At 41.4% G+C, this 16,965-nt stretch overlaps 1 protein-coding gene across 1 annotated transcript in view; it reads left to right on the top strand.

Moving 5' to 3' along the window:
* tax1bp1a (Tax1 (human T-cell leukemia virus type I) binding protein 1a) overlaps positions 1–16,965 on the top strand; it is a 37,508-nt gene that overhangs the window by 14,063 nt on the left and 6,480 nt on the right. Inside the window, exons 5-13 of the mRNA XM_072676487.1 lie at positions 256–363; positions 6,904–7,022; positions 7,258–7,348; positions 8,772–8,927; positions 10,267–10,506; positions 10,898–11,080; positions 11,197–11,275; positions 12,630–12,859; positions 15,157–15,243. Of these exons, the coding sequence (XP_072532588.1) occupies positions 256–363; positions 6,904–7,022; positions 7,258–7,348; positions 8,772–8,927; positions 10,267–10,506; positions 10,898–11,080; positions 11,197–11,275; positions 12,630–12,859; positions 15,157–15,243 (1,293 nt within the window). The remainder of the gene's footprint in view (positions 1–255; positions 364–6,903; positions 7,023–7,257; positions 7,349–8,771; positions 8,928–10,266; positions 10,507–10,897; positions 11,081–11,196; positions 11,276–12,629; positions 12,860–15,156; positions 15,244–16,965) is intronic.

Raw genomic sequence — 16,965 nt, forward strand, 5'->3', positions numbered from 1 at the left:
TTTATCTTGGAGACATGAAATGTACTCCCAATTCTAGAAATGAGTGTGTGTGTCTATATCTAATGTGTGTATATATGTAATGAGTATGTATATATAATTCCAAATATGTATTTACTGTTGTAAAATCAATGTAATACATTGGAAAATAAATAAATAGTAAATATTGCCCAATACAGCGCCCACTTACACATCTTTCTTGCATTATGTTTAATGTTTGACTCCTTGCTTGCCCTGTGTGTGTGTGTGTGTGAGCAGCAGCGTGTGGAGGAGGTTCAGAAGGAATGCAGGGAGCTGCAGAAGGCAGTTCGGCTCCTCACACAAGAGAGAGACCAGCTCCAAGAGGAACAGAGACGACGCAACCAGGTACCCCCCCCCCTCTGTTTGAGGAGCGTAGAACACACTGCTGATCACAAGTTCAAGTTATCTTCACATCAAAGCGTTGGGTTGTGTGCATGTCTGAGTGAAGACTCACTGTCTCCAGCGTAAGGCCCTTTGTCTCCATGTCTGCCGGTGAGCACACACACAGCACTCCCACAGAGCACTTTACCTTATCAGATAACAGCTGCGGGAGTGTGTGGGGCTCTGCTTTCGTACGCTTTCAGGAAGCTGAATAAAACAGAGTAAAACATAATGTCAAGGCCAGCTAAATGGTCCTGACTTCGTAAAGTGTTTGTTTTTAACGCTTTACGCTTTAACGTTTTTAACGTTTTGACAACAATATATTTATTTATTTATTTTGTTATTGTATAGTGCACAACATCATGCACATATGAGTCAGCAGCTTCAGGTAATGTCAGCTGTTAACCATCAGAATGGGGAAAATGTGTGATTTTGAGCATGGCACTATAGTACAGGTGTTTCTAGAACTGCTGATCTCCAACAGTTTTCCCATCCAATGAGCGGTTCTGCAGTTCTAGAAACACCTGTACCATAATGCCATGCTCAAAATATACTCATATAACCACTCTGTACAATAGTGGAGAGCAGAAAAGCAACTCAGAATGAACAACACCTCTTGTGCATTTGTCACCTTGCGGTGTAAGGCGGTCGTAACTTTAGGCCCCTGCAGATGGCGCTGCACAAGAATTATCAGGCTATAAATACCGGCAGGTGTGTGACGGGACTCATAGATTGAGAAGAGATGGTGCAGTGCAGTGAGGGTCTCGTTGGATGTGTGGAAAATGGGCCGCAAAGCAGAGGCAGGTAATGATAGCCTAATATGAGTGGCTGCATTTGGGTGTGGCTAAAGGCTATAGTGTGAAAGAAGGAGCTGAATCTGCAGGTGTGTGGAAGCTTACGGTCATACAGGTCTACCAGCAGTGGCAGAAATCCCTGCAGTCTACAGGAAATTGCTCACTTCTTTCCAAGAGTGACCCTGTTAAGGGCTGGAGCTCTTTTGGTAGGTACTGACCACTGCATACTGGGAGAGAACACCCCACAAGACCTGCCTGCTGATGTTCTGGAGATGTTCTGACCCAGTCATTATCTAGAACATCACAGTCTGGTTCTGGTCAAAGTGTCTCAGATTCTTACGCTTGTCCATTTTTCCTGCTTCATCACCTTCATCATCTTCAAGAACTGACTGCTCTTCACTCACTGCCTGATATGTAGATCCACCCCTCGACAGACAGGAGACACTGGACCCAGATCAGCAGTCTTCTTCTTCTACTCCAGCTGGTTTTAATGTTATGGCTGGTCAGTGTGTATGTATATAGTTTGGCCAAGGGGGAACAAATGTTTGCAAACAGCTCTATATGGGACATATGCCTGTCCTAGCATCCTGGCTGAACGTGCCCTGTGTGTGTTCAGACTAGTCCCAGCGCAGACTTAATGAATGAGTGAGAGAGAGAGAGAGAGAGGGGGAGAGGTTCTCTCGGGCATCTGCCGTTGTCATTGTGCCATGTTGACCACAAAGAGAAAAAATATGACGTCAAATCCGAGCACCCCCACACACCCCCGCACACCCCCGCACGCATTTACAGACTCAGGAGTGAGGAATGAGAGCTTGATCCATGAAACAGCTCATCGGAAAGGAGGGCACCTAGCCCAGTATTGCAGACAACAGCACCCCCAGAAACCCCGGAGAGTCTAAACGTTTCCATGCATGCTGTGACAGTTACGGCCCAGAAAAGCAGAACGTGTTAAAAGTTCTATCAGCTCGAAGTTCAGGGTCTTCAGCACCTAATGTCAGATGGTCTGTAGAGTGATCGTGATGATGTACTTCACGGTGCCCTTGTTTTAGCCTCCATTCTCAAGTTCTCCCTCACTGCCTTTTCTGTCTGTCTTTATCTGCCTGCATGTCTGTCTGTCTTTCTGTCTTTCTTTATATTTGTCTCCCTGCCTTTTTATCCACATGTTTACCTATCTGTCTCGCTTTCTTTTTATCTATCTATCTATCTATCTATCTATATATATATTAATCTATCTGTCTGTCTGTCTGTCTGTATGTATTTTCATCTATCTACCTGTCTGTCTGTCTATCGATCTATCTATATATCTATTAATCTATCTATCTGTCTGTCTGTCTGTCTGTCTGTCTGTCGGTCTATCTACCTCTCTGTCTATGTATCTATCTAATCTGTCTGTCTATCTGTCTGTCTGTCTGTCTGTCTCTCTTTCTGTCTGTCTGTCTATCTATCTATCTATCTATCTATCTAATCTGTCTGTCTGTCTGTCTATCTATCTATCTATCTGTCTATCTTTCTATCTATCTGTCTATCTTTCTATCTATCTATCTATCTATCTATCTGTCTATCTAATCTATCTGTCTGTCTTTCTGTCTATCTATCTATATATATGTCTGTTTATCTATCTATCTATATATATATATGTCTGTCTCTCTGTCTATCTATCTATATATCTGTGTATCTGTCTGTCTGTCTATCTACTTGCCTACAGTCTCTCTATCTATCTAATCTAATCTATCTATCTATATATCTGTCTATCTGTCTGTGTATCCATCTGTGTATCAGGGAAGCTGTCTGTCTGCCTGTCTCTGTCTGTCTCAGTCTGTTTTAATTGAGTAATTAAGTCATTATGACAGCCCATAATTAAAGCGACACTTGATGAATTTCCACTGCTTTAATCTTTTTCCTCTCTCCCCTCTTTCCGTTCGGGTCTCGTCCACACGCTGCTGCAATTTACTTTATTTTCTTGTTTTCTCTCCTCGTTCCCGACCGCGAGTCTCTCCACAGCACAACAACTGCTTTCCTTTTTAGTGCTGCTTCAGCCCAGCCCCGGCTTTAGTGCTTCCTGTGGATATTCCACTACAGAGCCCTCACGCAAGCCTGGAACAGAGAGCAGGATGTGACTGCTGAGTGCAGTGGTCCTGCAGCGCCCCCATGTGCCTGTTGAGAAATTAGATGGATTCAGTGTGTGTGTGTGTGTGTGTGTGTGTGTGTGTGTATTTGAGTGCTAATAATATCTGATATAAAGCGTTAACACTCCAATAATAGTCTTTTACGTCCCAGCCAAGCCTACATACACACATATACACGCGCACACACACACCTTGTCATATGCCAAAAAGTGTGTGTGTGAGCATATGATATGTGTTCCCGTTCGTTTTGGCCAGTGAATATAGTTGCTCTTTATCATGGGAGCATAAGAGCATTTTGCGGCTGCTAATTTTACAACTACACTTTTTATATGCTCTTTATATGCCTGTGTAGCAATGCTGAAACTTCATCGGCCGTAAAACACCACCAGTCACTAAACGCCTGGAGGAGAGAGTGTGTGAGTGTGTGTACGTATGTGTGTGTGATGTTGGATCCAGATGTTGCTGTGATTTATTGTGAATGGCTGTTGAATATGAACATGTTAGAACAGAAGGGAAATCAAAGCTGCTCTTCTCTACGGTAAAAACGTGAGCCGTTACGGCCCTTCAGCTCCGCGCTCCCATACAGAAGCTCTTCTGCTCCAAAGCCGAACCACTGGTGGCTTTTTTTTTTAGTTATTTTAGTTGCGGTGGTGGTGTGTGTGTGTGTGTGTGTGTGTGTGTGTGTGTGTGTGTGTGTGTTTTGTTGTTGTTGTTTATTTTCAGTTAACTGCAGATTCACAGTGACATTGGAATGATATTAATATCTGAAGAAATCTGCTTTACAAAATGTGTTTTTTTGATGTTTAGACTGTTAATGTAAAATTTTTTTATTCCAGGTCATTGTGGAGCATTTCTATTGGTCCATTAATCATTAAATTCTAATACAGGATAAAGAACAACTGCCAGATTGTATGGAGAAAAATGAAAAACGGCAAAATTAAGTTTCAACGATGTAATTTAAAGATATGAATATTTAATCGTAAAATTAAACACATGATAAAGGGTTTCTCAACTTTAATGAATCTTACATTCTAACATTGTAACTTCTAATATACTAGAATTCAGATATGTACAACTTTCTAATAGTTTTCTGTAGTTTCTATAAAGTTATGAAAGTATGTACCACTGTTCTGTTCGCTGATGTTAATCTACATTATTCTCAACGTCATGATTACTTTGATAGTAACATAGATTAGACTAGAGATCTAATGAAAGCATTAGTGCATTCTTAATGAATCCACAATTTAGCAGCTAGTAGCAATTACACAATAAAGGTAATTGTGCACGTATTTGTCACTGTGCAGTGTACAGTGTACAGCGAAATGTGTCCTCCGCATTTAACCCATCTGTGGTAGTGAACACACACTCACACACACACACACACTAGTGAACTAGGGGCAGTGAGTACACACACACACACACAGATGGGCAGCCAACTCCAGCGCCTGGGGAGCAGAGAGGGTAAAGGGCCTTGCCGAGCCCGGGAATCGAACCCACAAACTTGTTATCGATAGCCCGGTGCTCTAACCGCTGAGCACCACTGCCCCAGTACAATACAGCAGCATAGTAATACAATACAATTATTACAATAACTAGAATAAAATGTAAAAATATGCATTAAAACCAATCTGAGATGAAGGGTTATATCTGAGATCTGAGATGGAGATATATATATATATATATAATGTGCATATATTGCCATTAAAGTAAAGTGTCAGTAGTGTCCAGGAGTGCAGATGTACTACAGGATGTACAGTAAAGTGTTTATAGTGCAAATTAAACCTCTGATTAAACATAATTATAAATTATATACGATTTAAAATATGTGACCTAACATAATTAATAAAACAAAATTAATATTTATTTGATAAAAGCTAGTAGTGTAATCAAAGTTATAAAAGAAGGCAACACTGTTGTTTTAGCGAATATTAATCTGCATTATTCCTGCTGGTATGATTTTCTTTGCTGTAGAGGATGGATTTGGGTACAGTCAGATACAGATACAGCACTGCTTTCATCCTAGCAGAGATTAGACTACAGAGATCTGACTGAAGCGTTAGTGGATTCATGATGAAACTTCTACAACATGAAGTATGAATTATATATGATAGTTCCTTGAGTTTTCGTTATTTAAAATTACATGATAAAAAATAAAAAGACTTGGAATGTTAACTGGTCATTCTTATTTGATTTAGATAGATCTTTTATTCAATTAATACAATATGATAAAAATACAAATAATAAAATCGGAACTTTCACTGATCAGATAAAAATACTGAGTAAGGTGTAGAACTGCACTAAAACGTCTTGGTTCATCAAGTGTCTGCCAGCATAGAGACTAATTTTGTCAGTTTTATGGAAAAACCTCATATCTTCAAAACAGTAACTTTAAAAGAGAAGGGAAAACAACTCATTAACCTTTAATGGAAGTCAATTTTAAAAGTTTTATTTTCAGGATTCAGGGCATTTCTATTAGTCCTTTTATCTATTCATCATCTGTCAGATTTAAAATATGTCACAAACTAAAAAGAAAGTGGAGCTACAAGGTTTTCACTGAACTCCAGAGAGAGTTTAGGTGATGCTGGACTGCTCTAGTAAAACATCTGCATTTCATTCATTAGACTGTTTAGAACCTACATAATAAAGTTTATACACTCTGTAAAAAATAAAGGTGGTTTTGAATGGGTTCATAAGCGACGCCATAGAAGAACCGATTTTGTTCTATAGGAGAAGCGCAGCTGCAGTAGAAGCGTACGAGTGTGAGGAACCAGTTAAAGGCTTTATGATCCTGTAAAGGTTCTTTACTAATTTAAAGGTTCTCTACACACCTTACAAACATGATTCACTGTGGAACCAAAAGTGGTTCTTTTATAGCGACGTTAAGAGAACCCTGTGTAGCATTTTTTTTTTTTAAGAGTGTATTTCTCTGTAATGCTGACCAAGTCTTAATTTCTACATGCAATAAATATTAAAATGTCAGATATCAGCCGACGGCCCCCGTATCAGGACCCCTGCCTTATACTGTATTGCTGTAAATGTAAATTGTGTTTCTGACAGACTGGAGGAGAGCTGGTTAGTTTGGGTAAACCTGTTTATATATATATATATATATATATATATATATATATATATATATATATATATATATATATATATATATATAAAATTAATATTAATTTCAGCTGTCTGTATTATTGTATAGCATTTATGACATTGCTGTTCCACAAAAACCTTGTATCTCCATTTTGCTGATTTTTTTTTTATATTATATTGTATTGGAATTTAATGATAAATGGACCAATAGAAATGTAAAGTCTTTTTACATTGACTTCCATTGAATCAGAATCAGAATCATTGTATTTACCAGGTGTACACTGTACATATGAGGAATTTGTCTTGGTGAACACATGTATAGAAGCTGAGATTATGGAAATATGAAGTTTGGCGATATACAGACTTTATTAGCGCAGGTTCTAGCTGTGTATAACACGTCTAATCATTCGTTGTTTGATGTTAACTAGTGCTTGCTGGTGCGTGTTGATTGGCTGGCTGGTTTGATTGACGGGGGCTCTATCCTGTGGCAGGAGCTGCAGCAGGGGCTGAGGGAGCAGAGGGAAGAAGCTCAGGCCAGAGTGAGGCAGCTAGAGCAGGACCTGCTGGGAGTCACACAGAGAGCCGTGCTCAAAGAGACCGAGCTCGACTGGTATGATACACACACACACACACACACACACACACACACATACACACACACACACACAGGCAGAGTAAAATGCAGTATATATTGTATTCCTGTGTGTGTGAGTGAATATGCCAGTATACAGAATGCCTGTAGAGTTATGTGATGTGTGTGTATTTCCTAAACAATTGAGGTGTGTGTGTGTGTGTGTGTGTGTGTGTGTGTGTGTGTGTGTGTGTGTGTGGCATATACTGTGCAGCCTGAGAGACAGGTTGCAGAAGGTGATCGTGGAGAGGGATAGTTTGCAGACCCAGCTCAAGAATGAAAGAGATGAAAGAGACCTCTATAAAGTGAGTATTACGTGTGTGTGTGTGTGTGTGTGTGTGTGTGTGTGTATAACATTTATATAATTGTGTATGTACGTGATTTCGGCAGAGCAGTCATTATGTACCACAATTATATATAAATATATATATATATATATATATATGTGTGTGTGTGTGTGTGTGTGTGTGTGTGTGTGTGTATATATATATATATATGTGTATGTGTGTGTGTGTGTGTGTGTGTTAGGTGTGTAAAAATGCAAGAGTGTGTTATGATGCGTCAGTCTGACTGTGGTGATTCTAAGACAAAGGCAATTCTCAAGTTATTTTAAAACATAAGCATCAAAGGACATTAAAAGGCTTTGATGTATAATTTCCGCTCCTGTGTAAATAGTAAATAGGTGTTGGAGGAGAACTCTAAATAATACTAGACTCCATGAGGAGAACTTTGGAGATGTTCTAATGATGAACACAGTGATGGAGAACCTCCACCACTTTCTGTAGGAGTGATATTATTAGTGTTTATTCTAATATCAGTGATTTACTGAGCAGATCAACTCTTACTGTCCAGCACTGATCAGCAGCAGCTTTACGCTCTGATTCTGACAGGGGTCTGCTGAACCTGTGGATGATTGCTGGAGGGATGTAGAACTGAAGAGATATGTGTTTTTAGTTAATATATATAAATAAAAAAAGACCTGTGGGGTTACCTTGTGTGTCCCTACTCACGAGAACAGTCAGTAGTGGCAGCATCTCGCCGTCTGCTGGAGACGAGTGTGTGTTAAGAGTTTTGCAGCTCAGATAATATGAAGAAATTCATGTTCTGTTAGTGATTTTTGTTTTTGAAAAAATGTAAATGATAAAAATTTATGAAATGATTATTAAGATATAAATTGAGTATAAAATCTAAACTAAACGTTCTTAGTTTCTTTTTAAAATATTATATTATATATTAAATAAAAGTAATATATAATAATAATAATAAACAAATAATATATTTTCTGCTTTTTAAATGTTTTTATTTTTCTGTTTTTATTTTATTCTGTGTTTGCTTCAAGCACTTGTTTTAATAAAAGATCATCATTATTATTATTATTATTATCAGTATTAATGTTAGTAATAGGGATAATTATTAGTAGAAGTAGTTGTGGTGTTGTTAATAATAATAGTCGAGTTGTATTAGTAGCAGTAGTAGTGTTGTTTATAGTTGTAATAGTGCTGTTCCTATTAGTAGTAGTGTTATTATTATATGTTTTGGGCTTTGATTAAAATTCAATAAAGCCTAGATGACTAACTATGTGTTGGAGTTGATTTGCCCTACCTGTGGGAGGGCTTATGCTGCATTGTGCTACACTACAGTATATTTTATTTTTCTAAAGGGGGGGGTTACGCATTTAATCAGTCGTGTGTGTGATTATGGCGTGTGTGTGTCTGTGTGTGTGTTCAGTCTCATGTTCGCAGTGCGGAGCTGGAGAACACTAAGCTGAGTGCGGAGCTGCAGATGCTGAAGGCTGTGGAGCTGAATCGAGAGGTCACCATCGCCCAGTATCAGGAGGAGATACACAGACTCCGCACAGAGAGGAACACACACCCGGCAGATGCAGTAAGACACACACACACACATACATGTTTACATACACACATACATAAATGTAATGTCCCCTGTCCCACCTTCCACATGTGTTAGAAAAGACAGTGTGTTTACACATGTTCAGCTTCAGCTTTCAGGTTTGGGTTCTGAGGTCAATGGTGTGACCTTTTTTTATGTTTTGTGTGTTAATCTCGATTCTACACTGAACACAATGTGTTAAATGTACTAATTATTTTATATGTGTATAAATAGACATAAATGTATTAATCATACAGTAATACATACACTGATTATTTACTATTTAGAATTTAGAATTTAACTCCAGAAAGTACATTTTATTTTAAATCAATAATACAAGAGTACAGATTCGTATGTGCTTGTGCAAAAAGTTTTATTTTCAATTGTTATTAAAACAGCCTCGTAATCTTGGCTGACATATTTCCAGCTTCAACCCCCAAACCTGAAATATCATATTGGATATTGATTGATTGATTTGTCATGTTTTTTGTGTTTTTCACAAAGAAATGTTCAATATTACATTAGTTTAAGAGACACACCCTTGTAGACACACACCACAGAGAGAGCAGCTAATCAGACACTGTATATATATATATATTAATATAAAATATTGTGTGTCCATACTGACTTCTGTATTTAGTAGTGTCTAAAATTAGAGGGATCTTTTGGACTATAGTCAATACAATGAATAGTGAAGCTCTTCTGTCGCTCTGGAGGTGAGCTCCTAATAATATAAATATACACCCTATGTCCAAATATTTGTGGACGCCCCTTCTAATAAATGCAGCTTCTTTAAGTTGCACCCATTGCTGACACAGATGTGCAAATGCACACACACAGCTTGTCTAGTCTCTGTAGAGAAGTACTGTCAATAGAATAGGACCCTCTGGAGCAGATCAACATCATGACCCTATTGGCTCCATGCTGTCTAATAATGCCAGGCGTGGGCTAGAGAGGTATAAAGCCCCCCAGCATTGAGGAGCTGTGGAGCAGTGGAAGAGCTGTGTTCTCTGGAATGATGGTGGTGGAGCTCCATCCAGTACTTTTGGATTGAGATGAGGATGATGAGGTGGGGTGGTGATCATCATCATCCATCATCCTGACCTCACTAACACTATTATTGCTGAATGCAATCAAATCCTCACAGCAATGCTCCTCCTCCTAAATCTAGCAGAAAATCTACTAGACAGTAGAGACAGTTACTTCAACAAAAGCAGGATCAGCTCTTTTAATACCCTTGATTCCAGAAGGAACAGTAAATGAGCAGGTGTCCCAATACTTTTGTCCATATAGTGTACAGTCATGCATACATTCATGTTGTCTGTTTCTGCAGAATCTGAAGGAGCAACTGCGTCAGTTGGAGGAGCAGCTCCAGGCCACTCGGCAGCAGGCGATCATGCTGGGTTCTGAGCTGCGTGATGCATCATGTGGGCGTGACCGCACCATCGCCGAGCTGTATCACGCCAGACAGGAGGCTGATGCCCTGCGGAGCAGCTTGACCGAGGCTCAAGAGGAGTGCAGGAGGGCCCAGAGCCAGCTGGACAAGCTAAAAAGCCAAACCTCACAGGAAACGGTAAGAGTGCCAGTATCTGAGAAGCAGGAAGAGAGTAAAGTGAGGTCAGATGAAGAGCCTGTTTTAGAGATCTTCAGGTGAGCCGTTAGTCTTGCACCATGCAGCTTGATTTAGGGGGCGTGTCAATGAGTCTTTGCTATAGTAACAACGGGAAAAGCTAAATTAATCATGGGTGTGTTTTGGGCGTAAAACAAGCAATTAACCAATCAGGGTGTCTCTTGCCGTTCCCTTTAAGAGCCAGGTGGGCTCCGACTTTGGCGGATTGCTATTTCAGCGGTGCAGCTACCTGGTGCCCTGATGCTCCCCGTCTGCAAACCCCTGCGAATCTCCTTTAGCTCCTTTCGTTTTTTCAGGATAACTACATTAGTATAACTGTGTTCATTTTAAACAGGGTGGGGCGGATGGTGCAGAGGGCGTGGTCTCTGAGCTGGAGGCGGAGCTGCAGAAGGAGGTGGAGGAGCTGAAGCTGAGGCTGCAGATGGCTGCAGAGCACTATAAGGAGAAATACAGAGAGTGCCAACGCCTGCGCAGACAAGTCACCAAACTCGCCCAGCAGCAGGAGACCCAGCAGGGGGTGTGGGAGAGAGAACAGCAGCGCCCTCTAGTGACTCATATCCATATAATGCTGTGGAAATGCTTTTCTGTGTGTAATATGTGGATTTGTTTGTTTGTTTGTTTGTTTGTTTGTAGGAGTCCAATAGAAATGATGCATCTACAGAGACCAGTCAGGAGCCTGACACACCGGATTCACCGGAGTCCCCTGATACAGGTATGGATAAACAAGCCTAACCTCACAGTTTAAACAAAAAAGGCTCTGCTTCATATCAAGTAGTGTGCAAAATAGTTAGTCCCCTGTGGAAATCAGAGTATACATCTGCTCATCTGGTCAGTAAGAATGTATCGGCTCAGTAAAACACTGGTTCTCCATCACTGTGTTCATCATTAGAACATCTCCAAAGTTCTCCTCTCTCATGGAGTCTAGTGTTATTTAGAGTTCTCCTCAGATCAACACCTGGTTTGGTGGTAAATCAGGGCTTAATGATGGTAAAGCAGGTGAGCTGCTGCTGCTGCTGCTGATGGAGTTGAACACATCCTCCACGCTGTGCTGGCTGGACTGGGTGGCTTCCAGGAGAAACCTGGAGGAACCGAGCTCTGTTCTTCAGACTAGCTCACCGACAAGATCTCACTACTTTCTTCAGAATGAGAAGCTCTTGTTTCTCCTGTTTACTGGATTCATGTTCACCTGCATCTGTTCTGATGAATAATCTGATTGAGGACTATAACCTCATTTAACAGTGGCCAGTTTCTCAGTGTATTGACCTCCAGAGACTTTCTCTCTGTGGCCAGCTGAGGCAGAAGCTGCAATACCTCCTGAAAACTGACAGAATAACAATAATTCAACTTAGATGTACAACAGACCTGAAAACATGCAAAACATGCCTCAGTTTAATGGGACCAAATATTGGGACACCTGCTTATTCATTGTTTCTTCTGAAATCAAGGGTATTAAATGAGTTGATCCTGCTTTTGTTGGAGTAACTGTCTCTACTGTCCAGAGAAGAAGACTCTCTACTAGATTAAGGAGAACCGTAAGGATTTGATTGCATTCAGCAACAAGAGCATTAGTGAGGTCAGGATATTGGATGATGATCACCATCCCACCTCATCATCCCCACCTCATCCCAAAAGTACTGGATGGAGCTCCTCCACCATCATTCCAGAGAACACAGTTCTTCCACTGCTCCACAGCTCCTCAATGCTGGGGGGCTTTATACCCCTCTAGCCCACGCCTGGCATTAGGCAGCATGGAGCCAATAGGGTCATGATGTTTATCTGCTCCAGAGAGTCCTATTCTATTGGCAGTACTTCTCTACAGGGACTACCCCTTAGCACTAGCAGTGCTCCCGACATTAAGAGGCTAAGCTTTTTAACAGCACCTGCTTCTCAGAGCCTTTTTTAAACACTGCAGTAGCAGGAGTGGTTCTCGTGCACCGTTTGCATGATGAACAGGAAAACCTGTTAATCTACGATTGCTCGTACGCCTGTGATCAATCACACCTGCAGCCGTGGTTGTAGTCTGTAGGGTGATTTGCTCAGAGTGCTCTGGTCTTACTCTCTTTCAGACAAGAAACCTGGCATCCAAGAGTCTACTGAGGAAAAGGGGGAGGAAGAAAGGGATGAGGGAGAGGGAGGAAAACTGGAAGAGAGCAAGGAAGAGGAGCAGGAGGACGGAGAGGAGTGCAGCGTGTCGGTGGAAGCAGAGCTTGCTCGAATGGAAGAGAGGTGGAGAGAGCAGTGCACCATTAATGCCAATCTGAAATTACTGCTAGACAGTGAAGAACAGCGCTTTAAGGTACATCTCTCTCTGTCTCTCTCTCTCTCTCTCTGTCTCTCACAGTGACACACGAGCGCAAGTCCATTAGAACATAATCGGTCCATCAAGCTCCACATTACCAAATCTCTAAAGCTGGGGCTACTTAACTTATCAATACTTATCAATAAAACCAGTGACTGTAGAAAACATGGACGCCGTGCTTCCGTTCCCTGTCGTTCTACAGAAATGAAGCAAAAACTGTCCGCCATGCTGTCAAATCTGCAACCAGAGTCTGGACAGTAGAGACCAGAGGCGGAGCCAGACTCGCCTATTCATTTGTTAGACCCGTCCCCTTCTCCCAGACCGAGCCTCAGTGTCTCAGACCGCCTTCATTGATGCACCGATCTGATACTAGGATCAGAAATTGGTCCTGATTCTGACAAAATTAGCTAGATCAGGTATCGGATAATTAGGTCGATCCACGGGACCGATCCATTCACTTGAACCCGATTCACGCGGCGCCGGTATTCTAGGCTCAGGGTCAGAGTAGCATACAGATATGATGCACATATCATGTCCCATGGTGTCCCATGTCTCCCAAACTGTTAATAATTAAGGGTATTGCTCTTATTATGGGTGATATTACTGCATTATTGTGTTATTATATTATCATATCTATGGTATTACATTATGGTCACCACACACACTTTTCAGATCACACACACCCACACACACACACACAGTCAATATCTTTGTGTCTGGGTGATCTGAGATCATATTGTCTGGCTCACTCTGACATCAAGGTTCTGTGAGATCTCTGAGTGTGTGGGAGAGAGAGACAGAGAGAGTGACAGAGAGAGAGAGAGAGACAGAGGGTCGTAAAACTCCGGGTTGACTTAGTGGAGAAGAGACTGGGTCGTAAAGGGCTGCCCTTGTCTGAGTATTTAGACGAAGCTGGAGACGCCATCAAAGGCGAGAGAGTCTTTTATTTACAGCCTGTTTAAATACACACACGCACACACACACACACACACACATGCATACACACTGCTCTTTATGAGTGTTTACTGGAAGGGAGGGTAAGGAACCTGGACCGAACCATTTCATCAGTGTTCTTCACCCAAACACACACACACACACACACACACACACATCCAGCAGTAACTCAGAGAGAGGGAGGGATTAGCCGAGGCCTGTGTGCTCTTTTTAACGTTTAGCATGAGAGGACTTCAGTTGTGTAAACAAAACCAGGAGGTCAGAATCACCTTCAACATCACACACTGTCAGGAACATCCACACACACACACACACACACACACACACACACACACACACACATCAACACACCAACACACCATCTACACACTCAGACATGTAGGCAGGCAGTGTCAAGTACAGGCCTAGTACATTAAGCAGTCGGGTGGAGTGGATATTTAGAGATGAAAGGAAATACTGCAGTACGGTATTGATTCTCAGAAACACAGTATTGATTATTGATATATTGATTATTAATGAATCAGAAACAGTATTGATTGTTAATGAATAGTTTAGATGTAAAGATTGGTGTCAGACACAGGTTTATTTAGTGTTGTGTTTAAACCCTTACCTCAGTAAGGGCAGTGTTGTACTCAGATCCCACTGTTCTGATTGGATAAAGAGGCATCTTTTTTATCTGGGATTTTATGCATATATTTATTATTAATACAGATTTTAAATCACAGATAACACCTGATAAGATAAACATGATCCTATTGGCACCCTGCCTAATGCCACAGTTCTTAATGGCTTGTCTGTTCACTTAGCTCTATAAATGAGACGAGACCAAACTACTAGAAACTGAAGCTCAGGGTTAAAAACTGATTACTGGGGGAAATAAAGTATGTTGTTAGTTAAGGAACTACTTTTTGGTGGAAGGATTTGGCATATTCCATATGGAACTCAAAGCTTTGTGTGCAAAGGTGTGGCCGTACACTGTAAAATGACCATCAGGCCTAAATGACAATGTGATACGGACGCCTTTTTGCTAGTTCTGCTGTGTTCTGATACTCACTGTACTGGGTTGAGTGGTGGAATCTCAGGAGGGGGAAGTCTTTACTCTGGGCTCCGAGTGGCATAGTGGTCTAATGCGCTGGCATTATGGCAAGGGGGTCGCGAGTTCAAATCCCAAGCCATTCTGCTTGCCATCAGCAGCCGGAGTCTGAGAGAGCACAATTGGCCGTGTTCTCTCCAGGTGGGTAGATGGAGCTCTCTTAATTTGACAACTAAATAAAAAACGACCGTTAGAAGTACAGTTTTCTAATAATCTGCACGTTTGTGTTGTGTCTGTGTCTGTTTAGGCTCAGTTGACTGAGAAGGAAACCGAGGTCTCCTCGCTGAGAGAGAGTCTGTCAGATGTGACCAGAGAGAAGGAACGTCTGGAGGAGGTAAGGCCACTCTCGACACGGGTCATCACATTATTACACAGTGATGCCGTCATTCCTCTAACCATCATCTCCACATGAACCACCTGAAATACAGTAAGTCGCCTTGCAACACTATGTCCCCCATTTGGCAAGCACTTAGAAACACCATAGCAACCACCTAACAACCATTTAGCAACATCATAGCAACAACCTGGAAAACAGTAACAGTTGCCTTTTAACATTATATCACCCATCTGGCAAGCACTTAGAAACACCATAGCAACCACCTTACAACAATTTACCAACATCATAGCAACCACCTGAAATACAGTAACAGTCGCCGTGCAACACTATATCACTTATCTGGCAAGCACTTAAAAACGCCATTGCAACCACCTAACAACCATTAAGCAACATCATAGCAACCACCTGAAATACAGTAACAATCCACTGTAAAAATATAACACCCATCTAGCAAACACTTACAAACACCATAGCAACCACCTAACAACCATTTAGCAACACTGTAGCAACCACCTGAAATACAGTAACAATCACCTTGTAAAACTCTAGCACCCATCTAACAACCACTTAGAAATGCCATAGCAACTACCTGACACCCATATAACATCATAGCAACCACATTTTTATTTACATTTACATTTACAGCACCTTGTAAAACTATAACATTCATCCAGCAACCACCTAACAACCATTAAGCAACATCATAGCAACCACCTGAAACACAGTAACAGTCGCCTTGTAAAACTATAACACCCATCCAGCAACCACTTATAAACGTCATAGCAACCACCTAACAACCACTTAGGAACACCGCAGGCTGTGCAGCCGCTCTACGCGTCCTTCAGGAAAGGCACATTACCGGTTCCGACTGTAAGATCCAGCTTTTTCCATCCCTTCATCCTCGGAGGTGTTCTTGCCTTCAGAGCAGGCCATTTGTAAGTCTGTTCGCTGGGTTTGCTGTGATCCAAAAGGCTAACCCTGGAGTCTTTAGCTAGAAATGATGAAAGTTAATGAGGATCCTTTAAATCATCAGTACTTTCATTAGACTCTGCAATTAAGACCTTCAAGTCAGGCTGAGTGGGAATATGCCAGCGTAGCCAGTACCGACTAAATGCCACAGCCAGCTCCCTGATTACCCATCAGCACTTGTGTTAAATGTTAAACGTGGGAATAATTCCTCTAATCATGACCCACAGTTCTCAGGTCAGAGAGGGGAGCGAGCGAGAGCTGGAGGCCGCTGTGAGCTGGAGCTGTTTAAGGATGGGGAACGTTGGATCCATACTAATATAATCAGTCTCTCCTGCAGTGGTTAAGAGTTCGCTTGCTTTGTTTAGACGGTAATTTCTTCGAGTGTTCGTTACGGGTCGCATAGTGACTCATAAGCTTAGCGCAACGACTGCAGGTGATAAATTATAAATTGCTGTGTTGTTCTTTTTATTTTAAATGTCAGTGGTTTCTTTTTTCCACAAGGATCATTTTCAGAATGTCAGAAAGTGCATTGCTCGCTCTGTCAGACGGGGGGAAGTGGGTTTGGCATCTGTTGGAATTAATGGACGCTCACAAGGCTTGGATTTTAGGTTTAGAAGATTTTCAGACTTGGGTTGGAGGTTCGGCTGCACATTAGGCCATTATTGTTTTAGCAATCATCGCGGTGTGATCACATCACAGGATGTGTAATATCACTTAAATCAAATGAAGTCAAATTGTTGCTTGATACAG

The sequence above is a fragment of the Salminus brasiliensis genome, chromosome 3 (genome assembly GCF_030463535.1).
Source record: "Salminus brasiliensis chromosome 3, fSalBra1.hap2, whole genome shotgun sequence".
In the NCBI taxonomy this organism is placed as follows: Eukaryota; Metazoa; Chordata; class Actinopteri; order Characiformes; family Bryconidae; genus Salminus; species Salminus brasiliensis.